The sequence below is a fragment of the Mercenaria mercenaria genome, chromosome 7, assembly GCF_021730395.1.
Source record: "Mercenaria mercenaria strain notata chromosome 7, MADL_Memer_1, whole genome shotgun sequence".
NCBI classification, from domain to species: domain Eukaryota; kingdom Metazoa; phylum Mollusca; class Bivalvia; order Venerida; family Veneridae; genus Mercenaria; species Mercenaria mercenaria.
Window position 1 is genome coordinate 77,371,732 of NC_069367.1, and position 17,198 is coordinate 77,388,929.

The following is a 17,198-nucleotide window of genomic DNA, read 5'->3' on the forward strand; positions in this document are numbered from 1 at the left end:
AAAAAACTATGATGTAATTTTTATGAAGCTCTCCTGTGATACTTGAAAGCACAAAGGGTGATATTTTATATTTTACTCCAAAAAGCATGGCCTGGCATTAATTTAATAATTTGATATGAAAATAAGAGCAAAACAATGAATTAGAAACCAGAGAATAAATAACTTGTACAAAGTATGTAACACAAAATATTAAACATTTATAAAAACAACTGCTTTCAGTAACAAAATGTACACAAGAGGTAAAGTGAAAACTTGAAAACTTGATTTTATCAAATATGGTAAAATTATTTTATTATAAATGTGCAACTAGTGTTATTGTAATATGACATGAAGGGATAACATCAAATGACTGTTTGATCTATATGTGAACCAGTGAGCTTGAGAGATATTTGAAATTTAAAGCAATACAGAAACAGTTGAACCCTACTTATATGATATATAACATCTCTCCTATACCCTAGCGACTGGACAATGTGATGTTGGTTGAAGATGCAGGTTGAAATATCTGGCACAGGGTAACTGTTTAGGCATGTGTTAATGCTGTTAATTACTGCAAAAAAGTGATCTGCAACCCATATCCATTCACACCGGTCTCAGTAACAACCGCTGATTTTTCCTGCTCTCCATATTTTTCAAAAAGAAGAACTAAAGTTAATGCTTTTGCTTTTAAGCACTATTGTACTACAGTAGCATATGAACTTGTGCATACATTCATAAATAACAGCACGGGAATCCTCTCGTACCTTGGCATGTAAGACAAAGAGGAAAACAACAGGAAACTCTTATCTGCTATATATAAAAATAACAACAAAAAAACCCACAGAATTTAAAAAGTCATCACTGATGGGAAAATAACTTCCGCACATCATTTCTTCATAGCACTAATTATGTCTCCCCAAACTTATTGTTTTGCCCTTTCTGTCCATCCGTATGACACACTTCATTTCCGATCAATAACTGGAGAACCATTTGACCTAGAATCTTCAAACTTCATAGGGTGGTAGGGCTTATGGAGTAGACAACCCCTATTGCTTTTGCGGTCACTCCATCGAAGGTCAAGGTCACAGGGTCCTGAACATGGAAAACCATTTCTGATAATAACTTGAGAACCACTTGACCCAGAATGTTGAAACTTCACAAACTGATTGGCCATGCAGAGGAGATGACCCCTATTAATTTTGGGGCCACTCTATTAAAGGTCAAGGTCACAGGGGCCTGAACATGGAAAACCATTTCCGGTCAGTAACTTGAGAACCACTTGACCCAGTTTGTTGAAACTTCATAGGACGATTGGTCATGCAGAGTAGATGACCCCTATTGATTTTGGGGGTCACTTTGTTAAAGGTCAAGGTCACGGGCCTGAACATGAAAAACCATTTCCGATCAGTAACTTGAGAACCACTTGACATAGGATGTTGTAACTTCATAGGATGATTGGTAATGCAGAGTAAATGACCCCTATTGATTTTGGGGTCACTTCGTTAAAGGTCAAGGTCACAGGGGCCTGAACATGGAAAACTATTTCCGGTCAGTAACTTGAGAACCACCTAACCCAGAATGTTGAAACTTCATAGGATGATTAATCATGCAGAGGAGATGACCCCTAACGATTTTAGGGCACTCTATTAAAGGTCAAGGTCACAGGGGCCTGAACATGGAAAACCATTTCAGGTCAGTAACTTGAGAACCACTTGACCCAGAATGTTGAAACTTCATAGGATGATTGGACATGCAGACTAGATGACCCCTATTGATTTTGGGGTCACTTGATCAAAGGTGAAGGTCACATTGGCCTGAACATGGAAAACAATTTCCAGTCAGTAACTTGAGAACCACATGACGCAGAATTTTGAAACTTCGTAGGATGATTTTTCATGCAGAGGAGATGACCCCTATCATTTTTGGGGTTACTTTATTAAAGGTCAAGGTCACAGTGGACAGAAAATGGAAATTCATTTCCTGTTTATAACTGAAAAACATTTGACCTAGAACCTTCAAACTTCATAGGGAGATAGGAATTACAGAGTAGGTGACCCCTATTGTTTTTGGGTTCACTCCATCAAAGGTCAAGGTCACAGGGGGTTGAACATCGAAAGCGCTTTCCAATCAATAACTTGAGAACCACTTGACCCAGAATGTTGAAACTTAACAGGATAATTGGACATGCAGAGTAGATGACCCCTAATGATTTGGTCAAATATCAAGTTGATGCTGTCTTTACAAAAATCCTGGCTATATGTACACATACTTCAATATAATCCAAGCACTATATAATGTTTAACACATCATTTATACAAAATATGACAATCATACAGAATTTACACATCCCTGTTTCATGTAATTTAAAAAAAACTATACTATCCTTCTCATATTATCCAGAATGCTGTCTCCAATTACAGTACATTTACTTCATCTCTAATCATGACATGGAGAGTAGGACTAAGAACATATACATATCATGAACACATTAATAAACAAGAGCTGTCACAGGAGACTATTTCGATGCTGGATAGTGAAACTGGGCACATCTGAGGAAACTTGAGCTGTCACTGTTGTGTTTAATGACTCCAATGGTGGATGAAGATATTGCACAATAGCTTGAGTCTGTGTCAAAAATATTAAGTAATAAGAGAGATAAAATAAAGTGCATCAAAACACTATATAAGTATAATTTTAAGCAAAAAGGGGGCAAAATTCATAAAATATTGGTGCAAGAGTTATGCACCTTGTGTCATATGATGTGGGTGATGATGTGGAACAACTACTTCAAGTTTGAATCAAATGCATTTCGTAATAACTGAGATATAGTGAAAATGCATCAAAATTAACCGTAAATTCTAAGTAAAAGGGGGGCATAATTCATGAAAAATTTGTGCCAGAGTTATGCACCTTGTGTCATAAGATGTGGGTGATGATGTTGAACAATTATTTTAAGTCTGAATCAAATCCATTCAGTATTAACAGAGATAGAGTGAAAGTGCATCAAAACTTAACCTGAAAATCTAAGTGAAAAGGGGGATAAATCATGAAATATTGGTTCCAGAGTTAGGCACCTTATGTCAGATGATGTGGGTGATGATGAGGAATAATTATTTTAAGTTTGAATCAAATTCATCAAGTAATTACAGAGATAAGAAGAAAAAAGAGAAAGTGTTTAAAAATACTTTAACCAAGGTGGGGACGCGGAAGGATGCCGACGCCGATGCCGGGTCGAGTAGGATAGCTCTCCTTATACTTCGTGTAGTTGAGCTAAAAACTTCTGAATGGTTTTAAGGGTCGTCTTGTTCCTACTGTCAAGCTAAGATAAGTTAGCCAGACAGGCCTCTAACTAAAAGGATTCTGGGGGCTTTGTCTTAGTCTGTCCCTCTGGTCATATAGCTCCATGTCTGTACTAGTAGAGCATGAATTTGGTGCCTTTACGCTATGTAAAACCTCTGAACGAGTTTATGATATATTATAATACGTAACGTAAAATATTATGCCTTAATGAATGACATCAAAGAAAAATTACAGTTACCTATACTCGGACAGACATACAGACAGCACTACATCAATATGTCTCCCTTACTACATTTGGGAGACATGATAATAGCAGACTTGGTTTGAGTGAGTCTGTTCATGAGAGGTAATGAAATATGGAACATCCCTGACCAGAAGTAAAGGATTCCCCTTTTCACACCCTCCCTCTAGTAAATTTGGAACTGATTGTGCTACGTCGCTGATATATGTAAAGTCAAAACCCAGCAAAAGGCTATCCCGAAACATTCATAAAAATTGCCTTTTCATTCGTACAAAAACCTGATCTCAAATTAGAAATTCCCACCCTCCTGTCGTCATTTTGTACTCAGGGCCCTTATGACAAGTACAAGTTGACGGAGGCTGTGTATTGGTTTGTAGGGGTTGGTTGCATGCTTCCCCAGAAACGTTTTCATACCTACATTCAGTCACGTATGTTATTTCTCTAATTTATGTGTAATTTCATACCACTTAAAATGTTCTTAATGTCCGCCCTGCATTTTTTTCAGTCTTAAATCAAAGTATGGTCAAGATTCAAAAAGTTACTTCTAAAACATTTGGTGCAAAGAGCAATGTGTGCGATATTTGTCAGGGATTACACATGTACAAGCACCAGAAATTATTATCAATACATACTTTTTCTTCCGTGAATATAACTGGTGTCGTGACTATCGTCTTCCGTTATGACAATAACGCTGGGCACTTTAAAGGGCTTTAAATTATATCATGGTTTAAGTATCAAATATCAATAGACTTTCTTCTCCTCCAGTACAGATTTTGGAAAATGTTATCGCGCTCTTCCTCTGCATTATCAAGCCTTGCCGGCATGGATCTACTTGAAGTATTACCCAGTGGTTATTAAAGTAGTAGTGGTAGCTTTTGTTTTACCGTGTTGCCGCGGGTGTTCGAACCCATCATGCAGATCTTAGTTGCTTCATTATATCTGTTCTCTTGTCAAATGTTCTGGACTGCATTTTGGTACAGCACTTTCAAGCATGTTTAAATCCGATTCAAGAGTTTTACCATCTTCCAAATTCTTTAGTCTTGATTTAAATAAGACATATTCATTATACTAAGTCTTATCTTTTAATTGTTTCTATCAGATACGTTTTTGCAAAGAAGTATAATTAAATACATTTATTTTTATAGCTCTTTGGTTTTCGAGATAATTATGCAACATACAGTTTCGGACGTACAGACAAGCGAAAATCTAAGTGCCCCCTCTCTCCCTCCCCCATTTGTGTGTGTCGGGGTGGTGGGGGTATTATGCTAGAATTCATTCATCCAAGTAGCAATGACATCACAGTTCTTTCACCAGTCAATGTTTCAATCATTAAGTGTATTTATTTATTTGGGTTTTACGGCGCACCAACACAGTATAGGTTCAATCATTAAGGATCCAAAGTAACATGATCATAACTTGTTTGTACGTTTGCCTAGGTTGTGGTTATTTTTCTTTTAAATTATAACTTGTTATAGAACAAAGACAATATTTCACAATTCTTCACTTTATTTATATCTCTCTATTAACATTTTTTTGAAATATCAAACACATTATGTTAGAACAATCAGACATTTAGTTGAATGTATTTATGAATCAATATAAATATGCAATGAAAAAAGCAACTTTCTTCTAAAGTACAATATATCCTCTTACCATGACACTAGATTGTGATAGGCTTCTCATATATAAAGAATACAAACACATACATGTATACCTGTAACTTATCTTTTCTGACATTTGTGTACAAAGCAAGTTCATACTGGGATATAAGTTGATCACTTAAACCTGCAGAGACACAGCAAAATCTGCACCACAGACTTCAACTCGGTCAAATTGGACATAACTCTACACAGAAAGCAAATGGATTTAACTAGCATAAAATGTCTCACAATGCTTTCATTTTTTCCCCTCTCACAAAAAGATAAGGCTATTTTCTGAAAGGAGTCAATTAACACTATCAAAGATAACCTGCAACATCTGAATGATCCCCATGTTCAATCTTCCAATTATTTCCCTTATTTCTTTAAATCCTATCAACAAATTATAACCACTTTCTTCTGGCATTTCCCTATACTATTTAACTCGGGGAAGCAAATGAAATTTACAATATGCAGAACAGAAAGAAGTATATTTCAAAAAGATGGTATTGCCCTTAAAATCATAAACATCAGAAATATGAAAAAGCAAAACAAAGCTTAGACAGATATGAAATATGTTATCATTTCAATGAACAAAACATGAGGAAAATGAAAATCTGAACACAAAAATTTGGCATTAGAAATACACTTAAAGGACTATGTAATTGTTCATGTTACAATGGGACCTGATAGATACCTCTCATTTACAGATTTGTTATTACTTACAATTTTTGTTACAAGTCAAACCAACACAATTTATATGTCATTTGGCAACTTTTCAGTGGTTGATAGTTTAGGAAGACCAAAGGTGCCCCTCTGTGCATTTCTGTATCACCCACCTCCCAGAAGGCAATGGATAGCATCCTCACAGGAAGAATTCTACACTCAAAGCAATGTTTCAAACCAACACTACTGAGGAGTAAACCAATCAGCCTCAGAAACCCCTTTTAAATCTTTACTTTTAGATTTTTTTATTTACTTCAATCAAACATGATATTATCACAGCTTAAATGGTGGAGATAATGTTCTTGTGCCCCCTTAAAGAGGCTGCAAGGACTTGGCTAGTACCAGCTAAGGAGAACAAATTAACTTAGATGGACTCAACATGAAAGCAGGGAGGCATCCACGGATGAAATAATTTGACCCCTGGTGCCAGTATAAACCATTACATATGCGTGGCAAGAAGTAAACACAAATGTGTGATTCCTGAATATTCTGTTTCTCAATAGCAAGGTGGTATCATACATACGGAAAAGAAAGGTCCCATTCTAAAAATAATTCATAAGACCTGGCTGTTAATTTCAAAATTTGAACTCGGCTTGCATTGAGAGGAACTGTTCAACAGATGAGGTATATGGTGCCAAACTGAGGGCTCCAATTATCTAAAAGTGTAAGGACTTTAAATGCTGTTTTTTGCAAGGGGAGGGGGTAATGCAACTCTTTTCTCATCATTGCAACACAACTTTTAAGGAATGCCTACTGAATTCTGTATCCCATATACAGTTAAATCATTGATACTCGTGGGGAGTTTCTTGGTTGTTCAATCTTTGAAATCAAATACAAAGGACTTTGGATATTCCAACTTACTTTTTCTTTTAACATAAAAATCCAAGATTTTAAGCCCCAACAAAATAGCCGCTATAATAGTGAAAAGCCATTAAATTTTATGCTAACAAAATCATTATGATTTCATAGTACCTCCTACATCATGCAAAATCCCACAATAATCATTGCGGGGGTGGGGTCAACTTCATGGTCAAGTGAGTGCATGAAGTTTTATACAAACAAACAAAGTCCCATTCATTTAATGTCTTAAAGTTGAAATACACATTTAATATGCCATTGAATATCTGTTTTGACCTAAACCATGAAATTGACCTAAACCATGAAATTAACCTACCGGTAAACCATGAAATTAAATTGATTATCTTCTCTATGACAGCTGGATGGCTACCTTATGAGAGAAAAAATTAACAAGTCTTGCTGGGTTTTGATTCAACAACAATGAAAAAACAAGAGGGCCAAAATGGCCCTATATCGCTCACCTGTTATCATTGCACTTAAGGACAAGAAGGTCAAATAATGACCTAGTTTTTGAAGGCATGTGACCCAGTTTTGTACTTGACCTAGATATCATCAAGGTGAACATTCTGACCAATTTTCATGAAGATCTCATGAAAAATATGGCCTTCACAGAGGTCACAAGGTTTTTCTATTTTTAGACCTACTGACCTACTTTTTGACCGCATGTGACCCAGTTTCAAACTTGACCTGGATATCATCAAGGTGAACATTCTCACCAATTTTCATGAAGATCCATTAAAAAATATGGCCTCTAGAGAGGTCAAAAGGTTTTTCTATGTTTAGACCTAGTGACCTAGTTTTAGATCGCAGTTGACCCAGTTTCAAGCTTGACCTAGATATCATCAAGATGAACATTCAGACCAACTTTCATACAGATCCCATGAAAAATATGGCCTCTAAGAGTGGTCACAAGGTTTTTCTATTATTTGACCTACTGACCTAGTTTTTGACTGCATGTGACCCAGTTTCGAACTTGGCCTAAGTATCATCAAGATAAACATTCTGACCAATTTTCATGCAGATCCCATGATAAATATGGCCTCTACAGAGGTCACAAGGTTTTCCTATTATATGACCTACTTACCTAGTTTTTGACCGCACATGACCTAGTTTCGTGCTTGACCTAGATATCATCAAAATGAACATTCTGACCAATTTTCATGCAGATCCCATGAAAAATCTGACCTCTAGAGAGGTGACAAGGTTTTTGTATTATTTGACCTAATGACCTACTTTTAGACTGCACGTGAACCAGTTTCAAACTTGACCTAGATATCATCCAGATGAACATTCTGATCAATTTTCATGAAGATCTTGTGAAAAATATGGCCTCTAGAGAGGTCAGAAGGTTTTTCTATTATTTGACCTACTGACCTAGTTTTTGGACCGCAGTTGATCCAGTTTCGAACTGAACCTAGATATCATCAAGATGAACATTCTGACCAATTTTCATGCAGATCCCATGAAAAATAACCTACTGACCTAGTTTTGGATTGGACGTGACCCAGTTTCGAACTTGACCTAGATATCATCAAGATGAACATTCTGACCAATTTTCATGAAGATCTTATGAAAAATATGGCCTCTAGAGAGGTCACAAGGTTTTTTTATTTTTAGACCTAGTTTTTGGACCGCAGTTGACCCAGTTTCGAACTTAACCTAGATATCATCAAGATGAACATTCTGACCAATTTTCATGCAGATCCCATGAAAAATAAGGCTTCTATTTGACCTACTGACCTATTTTTTGAATGCACGTGACCCAGTTTCGAACTTGACCTAGATATCATCAAGTTGAACATTCTGACTAATTTTCATAAAGATCCCATGAAAACTGTGTCCTCTAGAGTGGTCACAAGCAAAAGTTTACGCATGGACGGACGGACGACGAACGCTACGTGATCACAAAAGCTCACCTTGTCACTTTGTGACAGGTGAGCTAACAAGAATGATGTCAACATTGTATGACAAATGCCCCTCGGAAATGCTTGATAAAATAAAATATTGTCAAAAAGAAGCCAAATGCAACATCTCCTCCCCCCACCACCAAAATGACAACAAAAATCCTCAAATGAAATTCCAAACAGTATGTGTATGTCTGCTCAATAAAAAGTTCTATCTGAATTGGATGAAAAATGTAGGAAGTGAGTACACAAGGTACAGATTTTGATATATATAAGTAAGTCCAAAAAAGGGCGTAACTCAAACTCTATGTTTGTCAATAGAACACTGATGCCCCCAATCTTTTTGACTATATGCATTTGTTTTTACTTAGTCAAGGGCCATAACTCTAGTCTGGTCATGTTAATTTAAATTAAAACATCAGGTGCACAATTTCATATGCTGAAAATCAATCCTGTGACGTATGATCACTCTAGGTCAAATACTTTTTGAGATATGGATGACACAAAGTCTGACACATGAACAAGGGCAAACCCGGAATTACGAATATGTCCACTTCATACTGATGATGAATACCAAGTTTCATCTTAACTGGATAGAAACTGTAGGAGTTGAGCAGACATTTTTCAGATGTAGATGTAAAGTGACTAAGTAAAAACAAGAGTGGCAGACTGTCACAAAATACACCTGTCATCAAATTTGGCCTAAATCAAGGGCCATAATCCAAGAGTGCCTGAGGCATTTGGCTGGTTATTGAACCTGGCTGAGATATTTAACCTGTAAACAATGTCAGCAAGTTTGGTGAAGATTGGATGAAAACTGTTCGACTTGGAGAGCGGACAAGGTTCAATTTGCAGATTTTTGAGTAATTCAAGGGCCATAATCCAAGAGTGCCTAAGGCGATTTTGCTGGTTATCGAACTTAGCCAAGATAATATGCCCACAAACATTGTCACTAAGTTTGGTGAAGATCGGATAAAAACTATTCGACTTAGAGGGCGGACAAGGCTAATATTGCAGATTTTTTAGTAATTCAAGGGCCATAACTCAAGAGTGCCATAATCCAAGAGTGCCTAAGGCGATTTTGCTGGTTATCAAACTTGGCCGAGATGTTATGCCCACAAACATTGTCACCAAGTTTGGTGAAGATCGGATGAAAACTGTTTGACAAGGTGGACAAATTTTGAGTAATTAAAGGGCCATAACTAAGAATGCCTGGTGTGATTTTGCTGGTTATCGGACTTGGCCCGAGATATTATGACCACAAACATTATCACCAAGTTTGGTGAAGATCGGATGAAAACTTTTTGACGAAGAGAGCAGACATGCATTTGGACGCCGCCCGCCCGCCTCTGTTATTGGCATAATATGCCCCGCACCTGCAGAGACTGGCGTATAAAAAGGGGCAAGAAAGTCTCAAAAATAAAAACATGTCTATTTCATGTTGATAACGAAAAACCAAATTTCATTTGAATCGGATGGAAACTGTGGGAGGTGGTAAGTACACAAGAAAGATAGTCCCAAGGATAAACAGACTGACAGTTCAAACGCTATATGCCTACATGGTCACTAACACAGTGGGAGTAAAACAAGAGCTGTCGGAGGACAGCAACGCTCGACTATTCAACAGCCTTGTCAATTGAATGAATACAAAAGTTGAAAAAGGGGCATAATTTTGTAAAATGCAAAGTAGAGGTATTGAACCTCTGTACTGCATGTCATATCATGACAGTGAACAAGTGTGTGAAGTTTCAATCCTTTCCAATATGTGGATACTGAGATACCAGCTTACATACAAAAACTTAACAAAACACTGCTAAGTCAAAGGGGCATAATTTTGTAAAAATGCCAAGTAGAGTTATGGGACCTTCACAGTGCATGTTAGATCATGACAGTGAACAAGTGTGTGAAATTTCAATCCATTCCAATTAGTGGATACTGAGATATCAGATTACATACAAAAATTTAACCAAAAACTGCTAAGTCGAAAAAGGGGCATAATTTTGAAAAAAAAGAGAGTAGAGTTATGGGACTTGCTTAGTGCATGTCAGATCATGATATTGAACAAGTATGTGAAGTTTCAATCCATTCCCATTAGTAAGTACTGAGATACCAGCTTATATACAAAACCTTAACCAAAAATTTCTAAGTCGAAAAAGGGGCATAATTTTGTAAAAAAGCGAAACAGAGTTATGGAACCTGTGCAATGTAGATCAGTTCATCACAGTGAATAAGTGTGTGAAGTTTCAATCCATTCCCACAAGTGGTTACTGAGTTACCAGCTTACATACAAAACCTTAACCAAAAATTTCTAAGTCGAAAAAGGGGCATAATTTTGTAAAAAAGCAAAATAGAGTTATGGAACCTGTGCAATGTAAGTCAGTTCATCACAGTGAATAAGTGTGTGAAGTTTCAATCCATTCCCACAAGTGGTTACTGAGTTACCAGCTTACATACAAAACCTTAACCAAAAATTTCTAAGTCGAAAAAGGGGCATAATTTTGTAAAAAAGCAAAATAGAGTTATGGAACCTGTGCAATATAAGTCAGTTTGTCACAGTGAATAAGTGTGTGAAGTTTCAATCCATTCCCACAAGTCGTTACTGAGATACCAGCTTACATACAAAACCTTAACCAAAATCGGGACGCGGACGCCGACGCATGGGCGAGTGCAATAGCTCACTATTCTATGAATAGTCGAGCTAAAAAACTGTAGCAGCACTATTAGTGTAGGATAAAATAAACTTATCTATCTTTGTAACTGTAAAGGAATAATTTCTTTCAATTTTTATCAGTATTTTTCAAGAATTGTTAGCATTATTATGTAACAACTATATTTCAACAAACGAAAAACCAAGTAAGTACATTATTTGCCCTCTTTAATTAAAGACTAGAAATTTATCAATATGTAGTTTGCTTTTGGTGTATTCAGAGACACCCTGTTTGAAAACAACAACAACAACATCAATTCTGCAGAACTAGGTTGAACACAGTGACCCAAAACCAAATTAGCATAAGGCTTAATAACTTCCAAGACTTTTATTAGTTACCCAATACTTCAGCTCAAAAGATATACTTTATTAACTTTCCCATTTAACTTTACATTAATTAAAAAAACAAAGTTTAAATGTTCACAACAAATAACTAACAAAAATCACTATTTCAGAAATCTCTATAAGCAATCCTGTTTATATTATGCTAAACTAGTTTTTCCAACAATTTACGACTTCTTCAACAGCCCCTAATACTTGAAATAAATTGCTCAATGTATGTGGGCTATGAATTAGTACAAAAGCTTAATCTGGAAAAAAACAACATGTATAGAAGAAACCTCGCGCCTAATTTTCATTTTACAAAACACCCCCCTATTTTATGAAAATATAAATTACCAACTGCACTAACATAAAAGCACATACTTTGCTAGAACTTATTGCTCTATATTTAACATTCTCCAAATTCTCCAACTATACATCCACCCTCTATACAGTTAACACCAGTTGTTAAATAAACATATTAAACCAACTTAAATTATGAAAACAACATCTAACGAAAAAGCACAAAAAAATAAACTCAATACATGATGGGTTCTAAACAAACAATAATTACTTTCCAAAAAATAACAACAAGAATATATACATCAAATAGTTTACACAGGGACAATTCAGTTTAACTATGATATGCAGTCTACAATTATACCGAGTTTGTTTGGAAAGTTGAATACCAAACTTGAAACCATCACAATACAGTCAATGAATGGTTTAAACCTAGAGAGGGACGCTACAGGGCAAAACCTTTTGTAACTTCACAAGGAAGTCTATAGTTATATGTGGTGTATTTGAACAGACTAGTGTTGGCAAAAACTGGCCTAAATCCACTCTGTCAGAACACTATTGACTTTTAATGGTATAAATTGGGAAAAGATCCTTTGCAAAACAGAAACAAGAGTATAATCTGAAACATTACAATGCTGTCATAAAGTAAGGGATATTGTAATTATGTTGTCAGTTCATAATCCCAAAATTATGATATGAGGGAGACTCTTTGGTTCTCCCAAGGACCATAACTTAAATATATAGTTCATTTGACAATGTCATGACTTGCATTTTGAATGGGAAGCAAACAAGTGTAACGTATGTTTCTTGCACAACACTGCAACAATCTACAGAACTTATATGACCACTGGGCAAGTATCTAAACTGTGTCAAATGATGCATTATCTATGCACAAAAACGTCAAAGAAATGTTAACACAAAATACCTTTTGCAACAGATTACCTGGATACTGTATGCAATCGAACCCATACAACAGACCATCTTCAAACAGAGACCGCATCTGTACAGACTGATGTTGGCAAAGAATGACTCTAGGCATAAAACCTGCTTCAAGAAGCCAGTATGTTTTCTTCATGCTAAACATCTTTAACTTTTCTAACAGCCCAAACTGTTAACACCTCTTTCCATTCCCAAAGATGGTATTCATAGACAGATATTAATATACAGATAGTTTGCAATCATCGCTTGTTGTAATCATAAGGTAAGACAATTACCATTAGATGTAGCCTTAATCACTTTAGTACAAACTTAACTAACATTTGATTTAATTCTTTTAGTATCAACAAGGGTTTCAAAGATGAGTTCAATTGTATAACCATAAAAAAGTTACAAGTATTATAATAACATCTCTACTAACTTTCAGTTTGACAGGTTTATTGGATTTATTTATTTTGCTGGGTTTATGTTGCACTGACATAATTTTAGGTCATATGGCGACTTTCCAGCTTTGATGGTAGAGGAAGACCCCAGATGCCCCTCCATGTATTATTTCAGCACAAGCGGGCACCTGGGTAGAACCTACCACCTTCCTCACATGAAGAATTCAACACCTTGAGTGAGGCTCGAACCCACACTGATGAGGGGCAAGTGATTTGAAGTCAGCGACCTTAACCACTCGGCCACAATATTATGAACAAATATACACAAACTATACCAATGTGTCTAATCCTTTCAAGTCTTTGTAAACATGTACCCAGATGATAAAATGGTAATGCCCATTCAGCCGCCTGCTCGCTAAAATTATGTTCTACAAACTGCCTGAGCGATGATTATACTGTTTCTCTTCATTTAGAAGGCTATATTCTAGGAAGCCTGCTCAGATTATATCCCATTATTATAAAGAATGACTACATTGACTTCATATCTACACTATGTGGTATTAGACTACTTAAATGCTTAATATCCTTGGAGAAATTATGCTGTAAGTCTATCCCAAAAATGTCACCAGTAAATTCTGCTAAAATCACACAAAACTACTGTCTTCTCATTAAATTCTCTTGTAACAAGACAATTTAGTTCATTTTTTTTCACTTTAAGGAGAGGTAATTCTTCTGGATACAGCAATAATCATGATAAGTGGAATGAGAGTTGTCCTTCACTAGCAGCAAGGTGAAGTTTGTCACGCATGATTTCCACGGTGGAATAGTCCGGCAGTTTAAGATAATTAACACATGTCATTACTGACGGAAGAAAATTGTCTGGATTTTCTGAGGATTCAAAACTTTTGCGAACAATTGTCAGTGGTGGACTCAGACTTCGGAAACCTGCAATATAATAGATATAACTTTAACAGAAATATGAATGACAACTTACTGGTTTAGTTGCTTTAACCATTTGTAAACATAACAAGAGCTGTCTGTAAGACAGCCAATGCTGGACTATTCAAAATATTGTCCCAAAAGCAGGAAAATATTACCCAAAATGTTAAAATATCGTAAGAGTTTCAAGTTCAAAAGGGGACATAATTTGATCAAAATGCATGTAAGTGTTATGGGACTTGATGCTATCAACTAGATTTATAACCCCAAAGGCACATGTGAAGTTTCAACTTAATATCTGCATTTGTTCTGCAGATAGTAATTTGCATGCAAAACTAACTTGCACGCAAAACTTTAACCAGAATTTTCTAAGTCCAAAAGTGGGCATAATTTGCTCAAAATAGATGTCAGAGTTATGAGACTTGATCAAGTGAGCTTGGTAATTGATCTAGAAAATGAAAAAATAAGTTTCAAATCTATATGCCTTTAAGTAACAGCTACATGTACTTGCACTCAAAACTTAAACCAGGATTTTCTAAGTCCAAAGGGGGCATAATTTGACCAAAATATAGGTCAGAGTTATGGGACTTGATGCTATCATCTAGTTTTATAACCCCGAAGACACATGTGAAGTTTCAATTCAATATCTGCATTAGTTTTGGAGATAGTAACTTGCATGTAAAATTTCCAAGGTGGCATAATTTGCCCAAAATACATGTCAGTGTTATAGGACTTGACCTAGTAAGGTTGGTAATTGATCTAGAAAAAGAAAAGGTAAGTTTCAAAGCTATACTGGTTCAGTGCCTAAATCTGGACAGTGCTTAATAATTCGGACACCGTTTAAAAATGCTTTACGATTATGATTTTTTACTAAAATGAATAGGATCGACGCAAACGAAAGCTTTGATGACCAGCTGTCAACAACAGTGTACGAATGTAAGCTTTTCCAGAGAAAACTACCTTCAAATATCCGCACCGCATAAAATGAACATTGTGTGTGTTGGGGGATGACGTCATACAGCGCACGCCAGTTTATTGAGGTGCGACGAGGTACTGATTAAATAAGAAAAATATTCTGCCTATTGCAGAACACTCTTTTTGTTTGCTGATCGAAACTGGTGTAAAAACATTTTTTAGAATTCTGTACTACCCTCAGTATTTATTTAAAAGATTTAACCTATTTCTGTTATATATCAATTAATTCAACAGAAAAAAAATGCCAGCATTTTGCAGACAAGAGAAGCAATTCCTTAGATAAAATCGGCGCAGTGTCATTATAATGATCATCGTAGTTGTGTCAAATGTATAACGACAGCGACAGAATCTGCATGTAAGAAAGAAAAATTTTAAACATTAATTTTTGCTCAGATAAATTCTATTATATTATTGTTATATTTGGCAATTATATATTTAAAGTTAAAAACTAGTCCATATGATCACGTGATGAACAGGTAATAAAATTTTATTCGGACAGAGATGTTTGTATATACTTATAGGACTGTATTTGACTGCTTTATTTAAAACGAAGTCGTGTTTATTGTTATTTTTGGGTGCACATATTCGTTGCATTTTATACCAAAATAGTGTCCGAATATTTAAGCACTCTGAAGGTCAATTTTGACAACTTTTACAGGCCCAATTCGGATGACATTTTTATGATGAATCAGCAATATACGATTTTGTTGTTTTCCAAAGAGATTTATAAAGAATCTAAAATTATACAGTTAAAAGTTTGTGCACGTGTGGTTTCATAATGCAAAGTTACTGTCAAAAACCCACCAAAAGTGTCCGGATTTAGGCACTGGACCAGTATGCCTTTAAATGATAGCTGTATGTACTTGCATGCAAAACTTTAACCAAGGTGTGACGCTGACGCCAGGGCGAGTAGAATAGCTAGACTATTCTTTAAATAGTCAAGCTAAAATATATATGCAGAAATTCTTGCAACAGAAATTGTTAACTACCTTTATAAAACTATGAGTTGTATAACAGTTGGCACTTCTGCATTTTAGAAAAACTTCAACAAAAGCACATAAATACTCTGGTTTGTAAGCCAAAAGGTATCCTTATTTGTTTTCCATTAAGAGCCATTTTTCAACAGCATTTCAGTTATGTAATGAAAGTTAAGCTAACCAGTGTTCCTGCAATCTGTAACAAGTTCTCTGCAAGTAACTGCCAATTTCTCCACATGAATCACTGGTGGAGGACAAGTAATTTCAGACATAATGTCTTTAATTAAATTGTCACTGAGAATATATAAACCTTGCATGGTGAACCAAACACATGACCTGTAATCCATAGATCTACACTCTCCCTACTGAACTAAGCAGGCTTCAAAATACATCTGTTTATAAATTCTACTTAGTATCAAATTTCTAAAATAATAATTAATGAGCCCCCTAAGGAACAAATATCTTATTTCTTGGCATGCGACATACCTCCAACTGGCAACTTTGGTGACCCTGTCACAAACTGCAAAAACATTCTTTGTTCATCTGGTGTATAAGAACTGAGTATCTCATAGAGAAATTTCACCGCTCGACTGTCATGATTATACCCATGATCTGGGCGACAGCACTCCATCAAAACTTTGGCATCCCACAATTCTTCGTTGTGTCCACAGAATAATAACTCCAACTGAAAAAATATGACAATGATTCTTAAATGTATGAACATGGCTGCACCACTTGTGAAACGTTTCATCTGATGTTCACTTGATGAAATATATTTCAATCTTACACTATCTCAGTATAGATGAAACAAATTTAGAATGTCTTCCATTTCAAAAATTCTGACCATTTTTGTAACTGTACATATAGGTGCCTATCATACACACTGTACTGTGAATGATCTTAGACAGGTTTGTATTAAGGTTTAAACCAAATAAATTATTACACTGCCATTTCAGGTCTCAGTAGCTTCTTCAAACAAGAGGACCATGATGGTCCTGAATCGCTCACCTCTTCC

At 35.8% G+C, this 17,198-nt stretch overlaps 1 protein-coding gene across 3 annotated transcripts in view; it reads right to left on the reverse strand.

Annotated features, from left to right (window-relative positions):
- Window positions 1–5,008: 5,008 nt before the first annotated feature.
- The window catches only part of LOC123553874 (E3 ubiquitin-protein ligase TRIP12-like), a 66,111-nt gene continuing 53,921 nt past the window's right edge, over window positions 5,009–17,198 (reverse strand). For 2 of the 3 annotated variants that reach the window (XM_045343584.2, XM_045343583.2), the window contains exons 39-40: window positions 16,670–16,868; window positions 5,009–14,237 (exon numbers count right to left, since the gene is read on the reverse strand). In XM_045343584.2, the coding sequence (XP_045199519.2) occupies window positions 14,041–14,237; window positions 16,670–16,868 (396 nt within the window). In that variant the 3' untranslated portion in view covers window positions 5,009–14,040. The remainder of the gene's footprint in view (window positions 14,238–16,669; window positions 16,869–17,198) is intronic. The other variant, XR_008371810.1, reaches the window with a different exon arrangement.